Source organism: Aquarana catesbeiana, linkage group LG08, assembly GCF_042186555.1.
Source record: "Aquarana catesbeiana isolate 2022-GZ linkage group LG08, ASM4218655v1, whole genome shotgun sequence".
Classification (NCBI taxonomy): domain Eukaryota; kingdom Metazoa; phylum Chordata; class Amphibia; order Anura; family Ranidae; genus Aquarana; species Aquarana catesbeiana.
The window spans coordinates 33,145,520-33,158,320 of NC_133331.1; the positions used below are offsets into that span (position 1 = coordinate 33,145,520).

Genomic DNA, 12,801 nt, shown 5'->3' on the forward strand with positions numbered 1-12,801 from the left:
TTATTTTAGTCCGGTGTACGTCATCACGTACGAATCCGTCCGACTTTTGTGTGGTCGTGTGTAGGCAAGTCCGTTCGTTAGAAAGTCTGCTGCAAGTCCGCCGAAAGTCCGCCAGAAGTCTGTCGGACAGGCTGTCGGACTTTTGTAGACGAAAAGTCCGACCGTGTGTACGCGGCATAATAATTTAAAGCAGTGGTACTCAACCTCAGTCCTCAAGTACCCCTAACGGGCCACGTTTTCAGGTTTTCCTTTTACTTTGCACAGCTGCTTTAAATCAATATCAGTGACCTGGTATTGATAAGAGCTATTTTATCTAAGGGAAGTTCCCAAAACATGGCCAGTTGAAGGTACTTGAGGTTGGAGGTTGAGAACCACTGATTTAAAGTGGTTGCAAACCCTTTAAATCAGTGAAGTGACTGGCCTCAGGTAATGCACAGAGATGAAACAAATCCTCCTACACACGTTGTACCTGTTTACCTGCAGCGCTCTTGTCTCTACAGCCTCTTAACCTCCCTGGCGGTATGATTATTTCGGATTTTAGGTGCTGAAAGCGGTACAATTATTTTCCATGGAAATTTGGCGTTTTATATTGTAGGTCTGTAAATCTTAACAATAACACACTTAAATCTGTCCAAACCAGAGTCTAGTAGATATCCCGGGTATGATAAAGTTTGAAACACAAAAACATAAATTATAATATAATAAATAAAAATAAATAATTAAAAAAAAAAAAATATAGTAATAAAATAAATTTCCCCACAATTCACTATCGCTCAATTCTGAAAGTGTTCTAATTTACTATCGCTGTTTTCTAGCTGGTCTAAAGCCACTTTTGACGTAAAGGGACACTTTTTGGTTGCTATGGACAATCTCCAGTTTCCAGGCAGAAAGAACAGTGTATATCATGTAAAACTGCATGCAGGGCATAGGACAAAGCACTGGGGACAAAAGGGATGTGAAATCATTTCATACAGTACTGTAATCTGTAAGATTACAGTACTGTATGTGTTATGATTTTTACTTTTTTTTTAATTTGTCGCCAGGCTCCGCCCCCGTCGGCGCGCCGCTCGCAGGGAACGGAGCCTGGCACGGAGAGGCTTCGTAGGAGGACGGAGCCCTCGGACACTGCGGGTGACATCGCAGGATCCCGGGACAAGGTAAGTAAGGAGGCACCAGGATCCTGCGATGTAATCCCGAGTGTGGCTCGGGGTTACCGCTAATGGGACTGAATTTTAACCCCGAGCCACACTCGGGAAAACCGCTAGGGAGGTTAAAACACACAGTTTTTTTATACAGAATATCTGACATCAGATCCCCACCCCCTGCCTTCTGGAGCTCAAACGCTGCATAGCACAGAGCTGGGTGTAATCTGAGACCTGACTGGAGGGAATGGACACACCCCCTTTACACATCCTAGGGAAACACACACAGTTGAGGCTGTCAGTCACCCGCTATGTTCTGGAGGGGAGCGGGCACCTCCCAGGATTGCTTGGTGTCCGCATAAACTGTCAGAAGTGACTCGTGCAGCTTGCAGAGGAAGGAGAGAACAGCCAGAAATCACACTAAGTGCTTTGGATTGAGACAAGCACACACTATAGAAGGATAATCCAACAGCGTGAGTGGGACTGTTCATACTGGGCACATGAGGCTTGTAGACCCAAGAACCCAAGATCAGAGGTCTCACTAATAGACTCCCTAAAAAATGTAGTTACTTGGGGAGATTCTTAAGTCCTGTGTAAGTTCCAAGTGACTTGGAGCCTTCACCCAGCTGGGGTGGTCTTGAGTGCTAAAAGCAGGGGCGTTTAAGAAGCTAAAAAAAAGTAAACCTTTTGGCTTTCACACTCAATGGCCATAACACAGGTTCACTTTAACCTTGTTTGATATATAAATATCTATATACATACCTGTCAACACAATAAAAAATAAAATGAGTCAATCCTTAAAATTTAGCAAGATCATAAATCACCTATAATTGCTTTGAAGGTTGTACAATAATTTTGTTTCTACATATACTTCCCATAAAAAAACAGAGCAAATGGCAGCTCTGCAGCATTAAACCATCATTTCCAATTATCTTGCTCTGTTTTGGTCTAACTTCTGCACAACAAGCTATAGTGTTTCACAATAACATTCCATATAACATTGTTTATACTGTAAAGTACCATTAAATGTATGGGATGCTGACCCATTACTCTAATGCCTCTTACACACAATCGGATTGTTGGCCAACAAAACCGTGGAATTTTGTCCAAAGGGTGTTTGCTCAAATTTGTCTTGTCACACAAATGTTGGCCAACAATTACGAACGTAGTGACGTACTGGACGTACTACGTGGTTTTTCAGCTCTTTAGCGCCACCCTTTGGGCTCCTTCTGCTAATTTTGTGTTAGTAGAAGTTTGGTGAGTGTTGATTCACCCTTTTCTCTTCGCGTTTTTTATTTAGCGCTTTTCATTTCGTGCTTTTCAGTTCGTTTCTGAACGGCTGTTCGTCAACCAGCCATGTTGCGGAATCGGAGGAGATAACGTGTTATTTATTATTGGCCTTGGAGTTATTGCTTTCACATTTTTTTGGTTGAATAATGATTTGATTTGTTATATTTTCTCTATTTTTGGATGCATAGAATGCACTTTTTGGTTAAGTTCTATTGGCAGATAGCATGTTTAATTTTATTTGTTTTCTTTTTTTAATGCACAATAAAATAATTTTGTATAATAATACTTGGCTATCTGTTTTACTTCAAATGACAGTTTGGGAGTAGGAAGCTACATTTTATAAAATACAATGTAAAATTGACAAGGGACACCAACATAGTTGTATCTTTGTTCTTAAAAACTACGGGATAATGGTGTTGTGGTAACTTGCACAAATAAAAAAAAGAAAAACATAATAATATTATTCTTGATATCACTAGAAAAAAAAAGCCTTTGAAAATTAGTTTGCAATAACTCCATCAGTATCACCAGAAAAGCAGCTTCATTATTATCCCAATAAAGAAGAAGAGAATTGTGCGCTGCATTTCGAGATTTTATAATTTGCCACATAATGAATGTTAATTCTCCATTACGAGCGCTAGTTTACAAGACCGACCGCTTCTGCTTCTGAGCATGCGTGTTTGTACTTTGGACTTTTGTCCGACGGACTTGTGTACACACGCTCGGAAAATCCGACAATAGACATTTGTTGGTGGAAAATTTGAAAACCTGCGATCCAACATTTGTTGGCGGAAAGTCCGACAACAATTGTCCGATGGAGCGTATACACGGTCAGATTTTCCGCCAACAGCCTGTCATCACACATTTCCCGTCGGAATGTCCGGTCGTGTGTACGAGGCATTACTCTGAATTGACTTCCCAGGTTAATTATTTCTAGAAATGATATCAGTGCTGAGTCACGTTAGGTCAACCTGTACAATGTTTTTACTAAGTATTGATTTTTTTTTTTTTTACTGTTTCCAGGAGCATTCCAGGTGTCAATGTATATACATAAAAGGCCTTTTATAGCTCCTCTGGTACACAAGACTTTCCCAATTACCTTGTTTGCATGGTAGAGACCTCAGTTTTACCTTTTGTCTGTTTTCTTCTTATGTGGTTGAGTTTGGAGGAGTGAATGAAGTGTGTAACTTCGTCACCTCCAATCTCCCAATCCTGATAATGCTTTGAGTCTTGGCCAGTGCTCCCATTGCTGGTCAGTGCTCCAGTCTTGGGTAAGGCCACCATGCCAGGTCCCATTTATAGTGGCCTCGAGTGATGTCCACCTGTGCTTCCATCCCTTTCCCTTCCTTTTCCACAGTGTGCCCAGCCTGTGGGAAAATCTTTGACATGAAGTTCTGGTGGCAGATCTGACATAGTCCTACAAGAGTGTTTGGACATAAAAAGACAATCCGAGCACACTTACTCAGCAGTATTGGAGGGCTCACAAATATAACAACCTAGCTTGGTCAAATGTCTTTCATGGTACTACTGCCAGATGAACCATATTGCCTGTGTTTTTATGTTCTGGTGTGAAAAGTCTGGTGTTCCTATTTTTATGTTAAAGAAATGCCAGATTGAGGAGACAACCCATTTCCTCCAAACTTCCAGGTACTCTGGTCATTTATTTCTCTGGTACTATTTTTTTGTATAGCACTGTCATATTATATGGATGTCTTCTTTCTGCAGCATCTCACCACCAGCTTGCCTGTTTTTTTTGTTGTGCATTATTAAACCATGTATGTTCAAAAAATGAAAAGATTCCTCCATCCATACAAACAAGGTGGATGTAGAAATCTCCCCCACTCGAATATTGTATTCTGATAGCGGGACTGTCCACTGCCAGAATACATTGATTGACAAACGGGAACGGCCAGGCATGGATCGAAATTTTGTCTGGTCCCTGGTGAACTGGACTAATTTTAATCCATCTATCGCCAGCTTAAGGTCTTCTTTAAGTGCATTGAATATTTATATAACAAGTATATTGATTAAAAAAGGTTAAAGTGAATCAGACCTGCTAAAATATGTCTGTATTACATAAAGTGTTTGAGCATAAACGTTAGTGAAGCACAAAGCCATGGTATGGTTTGAATGCCTTATGCTGTATTTGCACTGTAAATAATTCATAGATGATACATCCATTCCATCTGTCTATAAACATATATAATTAGGCCTTGGTTGAATATCTTAACAGGATAGTTAATGGGCAGTATTTTTCAAACTTCCTGTTATCTCCCAAATGAGGCTGCCAGATTCAAACTATTAAAGCAGATCTGTCCTGATGGAAAATGTCTCATTTATCCTACTGGAGTAAAAGCTAAGGTGTGGAATGTGGATTGCGCTGTCCTATATAGTTCACAGTATCGGATAAAAAATTCTGATCCTCATTCAATGAACCATTCAATGAAAATACACTTGTCCTTGAATGCCATTTCTGGCCCTATGTGCTTTTTACCTGGCTACCTCTTGCTTCAGGGCTTTGAAGTTGTGGATCCAGAACCAGCATGTAGCAAACAAAAGTAGTAGAGAGGTTTAAATTATACTTGTTTATTATACATTATAGCTGTTTCATGGTAATGGCTTAGGAAATATTTAATCAGGGGGATCATACCACTGCTGACCTCCTTCTGAAACTGATCTCCTTTTCTGGCTAATATGCTGACCCAGGGATCTCCAAACCCTCTAAAGAAAGGGCCAGTTTACTGTCCTTCAGACTTTAGGGGGGGTCGGACTGTGGCCAATGGGAATAGAAAAGGTCCTGACGCCAGTGGGGAAAAAGTAATGCCCCATTTTTTGTTTCAGTGGGAGTAATTGTGCCCCATCATTTGTGTCACTGGGCGGAATTGTGCCCAATCATTGAGTTTGTGGGGCCCCATTGTTGGTGCCATTGGGTGGAATTTGGCCCCATTGTTGGTGCCATTGGGTGGAATTGTGCCCCATCATTGTTGTTAATAGGGAGGAATAGTGCCCCATTGTTGGTGTCATTGGGAGGAATCGTGTCTCTGGGACTATGGCACACCCCTAGGAATGAATGGGACCATGGCTCACCCCTAGGAATAAATGGGACCATGGCTCACCCCTAGGAATGAAGGAGACCATGGATCACCCCTAGGAATGAATGAGACCATGGCTCACCCCTAGGAATAAATGGGACCATGGCTCACCCCTAGGAATGAAGGGGACCATGGCTCACCCCTAGGAATGAAGGGGACCATGGCTCACCCCTAGGAATGAAGGGGACCATGGCTCACCCCTAGGAATGAATGGAACCATGGCTCACCCCTAGGAATGAAGGGGACCATGGCTCTCCCCTAGGAATGAATGGGACCATGGCTCACCCCTAGGAATGAAGGAGACCATGGCTCACCCCTAGGAATAAATGGGACCATGGCTCACCCCTAGGAATAAATGGGACCATGGCTCACCCCTAGGAATAAATGGGACCATGGCTCACCCCTAGGAATGAAGGGGACCATGGCTCACCCCTAGGAATGAAGGGGACCATGGCTCACCCCTAGGAATGATGGAGACCATGGCTCACCCCTAGGAATGAAGGAGACCATGGCTCACCCCTAGGAATGAAGGAGACCATGGCTCACCCCTAGGAATGAAGGAGACCATGGCTCACCCCTAGGAATAAATGGGACCATGGCTCACCCCTAGGAATGAGGGGGACCATGGCTCACCCCTAGGAATGAAGGGGACCATGGCTCACCCCTAGGAATGAATGGGACCATGGCTCACCCCTAGGAATGAAGGAGACCATGGCTCACCCCTAGGAATGAAGGAGACCATGGCTCACCCCTAGGAATGAAGGAGACCATGGCTCACCCCTAGGAATAAATGGGACCATGGCTCACCCCTAGGAATGAGGGGGACCATGGCTCACCCCTAGGAATGAAGGGGACCATGGCTCACCCCTAGGAATGAATGAGACCATGGCTCACCCCTAGGAATAAATGGGACCATGGCTCACCCCTAGGAATGAAGGAGACCATGGCTCACCCCTAGGAATGAATGGGAACTTGGCACACTTGTGCTGTAAGGAGATTTGTTGGGGGGTTCATTACAAACGTTTGGTGTAGAGTGAAAGGTGCAGTAAAGAATGCTGGAAGGCGGGGAACGGTTAGTATTTTACTAAGCCGGCTACACCCCCTGTGGGTGGTGGATACATTTAAAGACAACTGTACTAAAGTTGCTGTACTAAAAATGGCCTTTAACCACTTCCTGCCCGGCCTATAGCAGAATGACGGCCGGGCGGTGATTCAGTTACCCTGACTGGGCATCATATGATGTCCAGCAGGATAACAGCCGCCGCGCGCCCGTGCGGTGATCGGTGGTGCGGTGTGTCAGTCTGACACACCGCTACACCAATCTCAGTAAAGAGCCTCCGGTGGAGGCTCTTTACCACGTGATCAGCCGTGTCCAATCACGGCTGATCACGATGTTGACAGGAAGAGCCATTGATCGGCTTTTCCTCACTCGTGTCTGACAGGCGCGAGTAGAGGAGAGCCGATCGGCGGCTCTCCTGACGGGGGGGGTCGCGCAGCCCCCCTCAGATGCCCATACTGGACCACCAGGGAAGCCCCCAACATGTGGATGGCCAGGTACATCCCCCATGGCCATCCACATGTAAAAAATATGCCCAAAATATGCCAATCAATGCCCACAAATGGGCACTCTCTGACACCTCTGTGGCAATTTAAAAAACAGTGTCCATCAGTGCCGCCTACGAGTGCCCATCAGTGCCACCTACGAGTGCCGCATACTAGTGCCGCCTATCAGTGCCCATCATCAGTGCCACCTCATTGGTGCCAATCAGTGCTGCTTTATCAGTGCCCGTCAGTGCAGCCATATCAGTGCCCATCATTAAAGAAGAAAATTTACTTATTTACAAAAAAATGTAACAGAAACAAAGAAAAAAACTTGTTTTTTTCAAAATTCTTGGTCTTTTTTTATTTAGTGCGCAAAAAATAAAAATCGCAGAGGTGATCAAATACCACCAAAAGAAAGCTCTATTTGTAGGAACAAAATGATAAAAATTTAGTTTTGAATACAGTGTAGCATGACCGCGCAATTGTCATTCAAATTGCGACAGCGCTGAAAGCTGAAAATTGGCCTGGGCAGGAAGGTGTCTTAAGTGCCTGGTATTGAAGTGGTTAAGTCACTGTTATGGAATAAGTAGACTGATTATAAAGTCCAATAAGAAGTCCTTATCTGCTTGCTTTGGTTGTAGGTATTGAAGGAAGAGTGTCATCCAGGCAATTAGCATTATCATAAGGAGGGGCCAGCAATGGCGATCTTGATGTTTCTCTCATAACAAGCTTTTCCTTTTTAAAGATGAACTCCTGATCAACCCCTTAATACACAGATAAAATACATATAAGGACGTTGTTTTATTTGCCAAAGAATTTGTATTTCTGTCCATCCAGTTCTGAGATTTCAGCTCTTTCATTCAGCACAGCCAGGTGCCGTTATAGTAATAGGCTATAGGACATTCTCTTCCCAGGCTGCTGGCTAGACTGTGAATGAGCAGAAGGAGACTGATGAGGTCAACTCTCTGCTCTTTCTTATAATCATTATGCACATTTGCATGCAACAAGTTATTGGCTTGCAATCAGATGTGTTGCATGCAAATAAAAGGAGAGGGGGCCTGCTCCTCTCATTTCTTCTACTGTAGTTGAAGTTGTAGTTGAGTTCTACTATACAGTGGATTGCAAAAGGGAGATAGCTAGGGAAATTCAGGTATTTTACACTAGTTGCATTTAAAAAAATTACACCAAATAATGTGTTATTGAATAACTATCTGCATTCATTTGTGTCTGCCTGGAGTTCAGCTTTGAGGCACATCAGGGGAGATTTACTAAAACTGGTGCAGCTGTACATAGTAGCCAATCAGCTTCTAAGTTCAGCTTATACAATAAACCACTTGCGGACCACCCCATGCACATATACGGCCACAGGGTGGCCACTCTACGCCGGACCACGTACATGTGCGTGATCCAGTATTTCCGGGTAGGAGGCGCGTACGCCTGCCACCCCACCTGTACTATGATTCAGTACAGCACAAGTTGGTCAGCAGGTCCTGGCCAATGATTTATGGTCGGGACCAGCTGATTGTCTAAGCATATCACAGTACAGAGCTCTGTGTTTACTAACCACACAGGGCTCTGTACAAGGAGCAGCAATGTGGCTGTTTTTTTTTTTCTCCCTGCTACACAGCCACATCGATTAGTAAAAGCAGCACGCCTTACACATTGTTAGGCACACAGTTAACCCCTTGATTTCCCCTAGATAATTAACCCCTTCCTAGCCAGTGTTATTATTACAGTGACAGTGTATATCATTAGCACTGATCGCTGGATTAGTGTCACTGGTGATGTCAGTGGCAGTTAGTCAATTCCCACCAAGTGTCAGATTGCCCATCGCAGTCCCACTTTGTCGCTGATCACCGCCATTACTAGTATAAAAATAAATAATGCTAGTATAGATACCATCATTTGTTGATGCTATAACTCTTTCGTGCAAAACCAATCACTAAACACTTTTTTTTTTTTTAACCAAAGACATGTAGCAGAATACATTTTGGCCTAAATTTGTGAAGAAAATTGATTTTTTTTTTTTAAATGTTTTTTTAATGTTATGGGATGTTTTTTAATGTTATGGGATGTTTTTTAATGTTATGGGATGTTTTTAGCAGAAAGCAAAAAAATCTATATTTTTTTCTACATTTTTGGTCTTTTTTTGTTTTGTTTTATATAATAAAAAAAAAACACTAAAAAACCCAGTGGTGATCAAATACCACTAAAAGAAGACTCTATGTGAAAAAAATGACATATATTCCTTTTGTGTACAGTGTCGCATGACCTCGCAATTACCAGCTAGCGCAGTGCTGAATAGCAAAAAAAGGCTCTGGTCATGAAGGGGGTAAAATCTTCTGGAGGTCAAGTGGTTAAAGTTCCACCCGAAATAGAACTTCAGCTTTAAGGGAGGTGACCCCCTGACATGCCACATTTGGCATGTAATTTTTTTTTTTGGGGGGGGGGGGGGGCGGAAACCCTCTTTTTAGAGGGTCCCAGCTCTCACTTCCTCCCGTGGCAACGAAAGGGAGATCACCTCTCCCCCCTCCCTCTCGGCAATCATCTGGGACACGTCACAGGTCCCAGATGATTGCCCAGCCAGTCACGGGGCTTGGCACGGCTTGCACATGCGCAATGGGTGCCCGGCTGTGAAGCCACAGCTGGGCGCCCACAGTTGCAATGCCGGCGCCACAGAGAGGAGGGGGAGATGAGCGGAGCTTCGTTCCCCAGCATCGCTGGACCCTGGGACAGGTAAGTGTCCGATTATTAAAAGTCAGCAGCTGCAGTATTTGTAGCTGCTGACTTTTTTTTATTGTTATTTTTTTTTAAGCAGAACAACACTTTAAGCTTTGACAAAAAAAAAAAAAAAAATCTAGAAGCTGATTGGTTACTATGTACAGCTGCACCAAATTCTCTGTGCACCAGTTTTAGTAAATCTTCCCCCACTGACTACCATTGCATGAATTTTAAGTAACCATTTCACCGTAAAATATTTATTTTTCTCCCTTTTTATTTTTTTTTCCTAGGGTTTATATCGGAAGACGTTTGACGACCTCCGCCGGTACATTCTAAAATGGAGAGAGAGGGGAGCTTTATTCAAGAATGAGAAGAAAGCAGACCTCTGGTCATCATATTCTGCTCTGTAAATGAATGTTGTTTATAAAGCCTATCATTAGTGGGGGGGATAGTAACCTCTTTAATGAAGATAACCGTTTCATTCAGATCCATTGACATGTTCTAGGCTTTCATCCACTGTGAATTGTAGTTGTTTAAAAAAAAAAAACATTTCTGTACAGGTGAAAAAAAAAAATGATTAAGTCTACTTGTTCAGTTGACATTAGCTTGATTTCAGTACCCAATATACTGCCAATGGTAGAGAATAATCTCGTTGCCTCCATACTGGGCTTTGTATGGTGCCATGGTTCGGTAGATTCCATAGGTGTACATTGTGGTGGTACTTTGCTTTTTTAGCTAAGGCTGCAGCATAAGAATTGGGGTCAACAGTGTTTTCAAATGCTATTCTTTGAATGTTGTTGATGATCCTCACTGATGAATACACTAAACCCTGTTTTCTAAGGGCAGGAAAAGCAGCTTCCCCTATATAAGAAAGCAGAGAACGGCTTAAAGTTTAAGTCTGGCCAGGGAAGCCCCTTTACCTCCTTCTAGCTAATCACCCCATTCATTTAAAAAAAAGTAAATAATCTTAAATGGTCATATGAAACACTGGGTTCTTTTTACTTCTTCAGGGTGGGAGTCCATCTTTAGTTACCAATATTACTGCCCAAGTGACATGAACCCATTGCCTGTCCAGCAGCAAGGTCCTCTCAAGCACCAGAGGACTATAATGGACGACAACAAGACTGGTTAGGACTTCATCGCTGGATCACCAGTCTACACTCATGGAAGAGATGCAATTGAGGGTCATGAGATGGTGAATTCAGGTAAGTGAAAGGGGGCTTGAAAAAAAATTGTGAATGAGCGGAAGAGGAGAAGGCTGCCAATTTTCCCTGGAGATGGACATTAAAGAAAGGATGCCCAACTGGTCTTGTTTGGATGCATGTGGCTGTTTTAGCTGGCCATGGTCAGTTTAACGTTTCAACATTTTTGGATATAATAGGCAAAAGTTAACCTAACCTGCCAGGTAATTTTTTTGCTATCTTTATCCTGATGGGAAAATTTCCCTTCAGTTCCTGTCCCAGAGATGCAACATGAACTGAAATACAATTCCCACATAATAAGGTGAATTCCCCTGTTTTCACTGGAACAGATGTCCCCATTGTAAGCCATACCTTCTATCCCTATACTGGTTACAAATGTAAAATGTTGGATGTATCATCATCCCTTTCTATCACAGTGGCAATGGACAACCAAGCAAATAGAGAGGCTGAACCCACCTAATGGGAACACAGACAGTAATAAAAGCCTGATGGGGTTCTATTCCTTCGATACTTTATCCAAAAGGGGGGGGAGGGTTATACGTACTTTTTTTTTTTTTTTTAAAGTACATTACTAATTTTTAATCTTGCAGAAATCAATTAATATTTTGAATTCATATTATGATACCTAATTTAAAGTGGTTCTAAACATTTTTTTACCTCAATGCATACCTTGCATCAAAGGGGTTGTAAACCCTCGTGTTTTTTCACCTTAATGCATCCTAAGTCCCCACTACAGTTCTCTTGACCTTGATCAACAGCACGTAATTTGGCTGATCAGAACTCCCTCCAGCACTGCCAATCACCCCCCCCCCCCCCCCCCCGCCAGGACTGCCACCTATTCCTCTCCCCCCACCAAGGAGTAAGAGAAGGAATAAAAATAGAGAATACAGGGGGTCCCCGGGTTACAAACAAGATAGGGACTGTAGGTTTGTTCTTAAGTTGAATCTGTTTGTAAGTCGGAACATGTACATTTTTTAAGTGTAGCTCCAGCCAAAAAAAATATTTTTAAGCTTTTTGGATAGCATAGGGAAGGGTTAACACCCCTGTAATGTTTGTTTTGCTGTGTGTGCCCCTGTTCAGAAGATTTCACCTCACTTTCTGTCCCAATGACAATTGGATTTTGAAAATTTTGGGTTGTTGTGGAAACAAGCCTTGGTGGTAAAGCATCAGTGGAGGTACCTTTTCCCCATAATAGCTCTTACAGGAATGAATTTCCCTTCCTAGGGGTAGATTTCCTCTCACTTCCTGTTGTCTCCCTCCGTTTGTAAGTAGGAGTCGTTTGTAAGTCGGATGTTTGTAACTAGGGGACCCCCTGTACATGGATGGGACTACAAAAGTCCGACAGCCTGTCCGACAGACTTTCAACGGACTTTTGGCGGACTTTTGGTGGACTTGCGGCAGACTTTCTTACGAACGGACTTGCCTACATACGATCACACAAAAGTCCGACGGATTCGTACGTGATGACGTACACCGGACTAAAATAAGGAAGTTCATAGCCAGTAGCCAATAGCTGCCCTAGCGTGGGTTTTTGCCTGTCGGACTAGCACACAGACGAGCGGATTTCTGGGTCCGGCGGAGTTACGACGTAAAGATTTGAAGCATGTTTCAAATCTAAAGTCCGTCAGATTTGCGGCTGGAAAAGTCAGCTGAAAGTCCGGGGAAGCCCACACACGATCAGATTGTCAGGCAGCTTTAGTCCGTCGGCGTCCGTCAGACTTTTGTAGACGAAAAGTCCAACCGTGTGTACGCGGCATTAGAAAGGCCATTTTTTGTGACCGCTATCAGACCCATCCTGCTTACAGAGTGTTC

The 12,801-nt window shown here is 43.2% G+C and overlaps 1 protein-coding gene across 1 annotated transcript in view; it reads left to right on the forward strand.

Annotated features, from left to right (window-relative positions):
* The window catches only part of BNIP3 (BCL2 interacting protein 3), an 83,533-nt gene extending 71,717 nt beyond the window's left edge, over positions 1-11,816 (forward strand). Inside the window, exon 6 of the mRNA XM_073595687.1 lies at positions 10,078-11,816. Within this exon, the coding sequence (XP_073451788.1) occupies positions 10,078-10,123 (46 nt within the window). The 3' untranslated portion in view covers positions 10,124-11,816. The remainder of the gene's footprint in view (positions 1-10,077) is intronic.
* Positions 11,817-12,801: the final 985 nt, after the last annotated feature.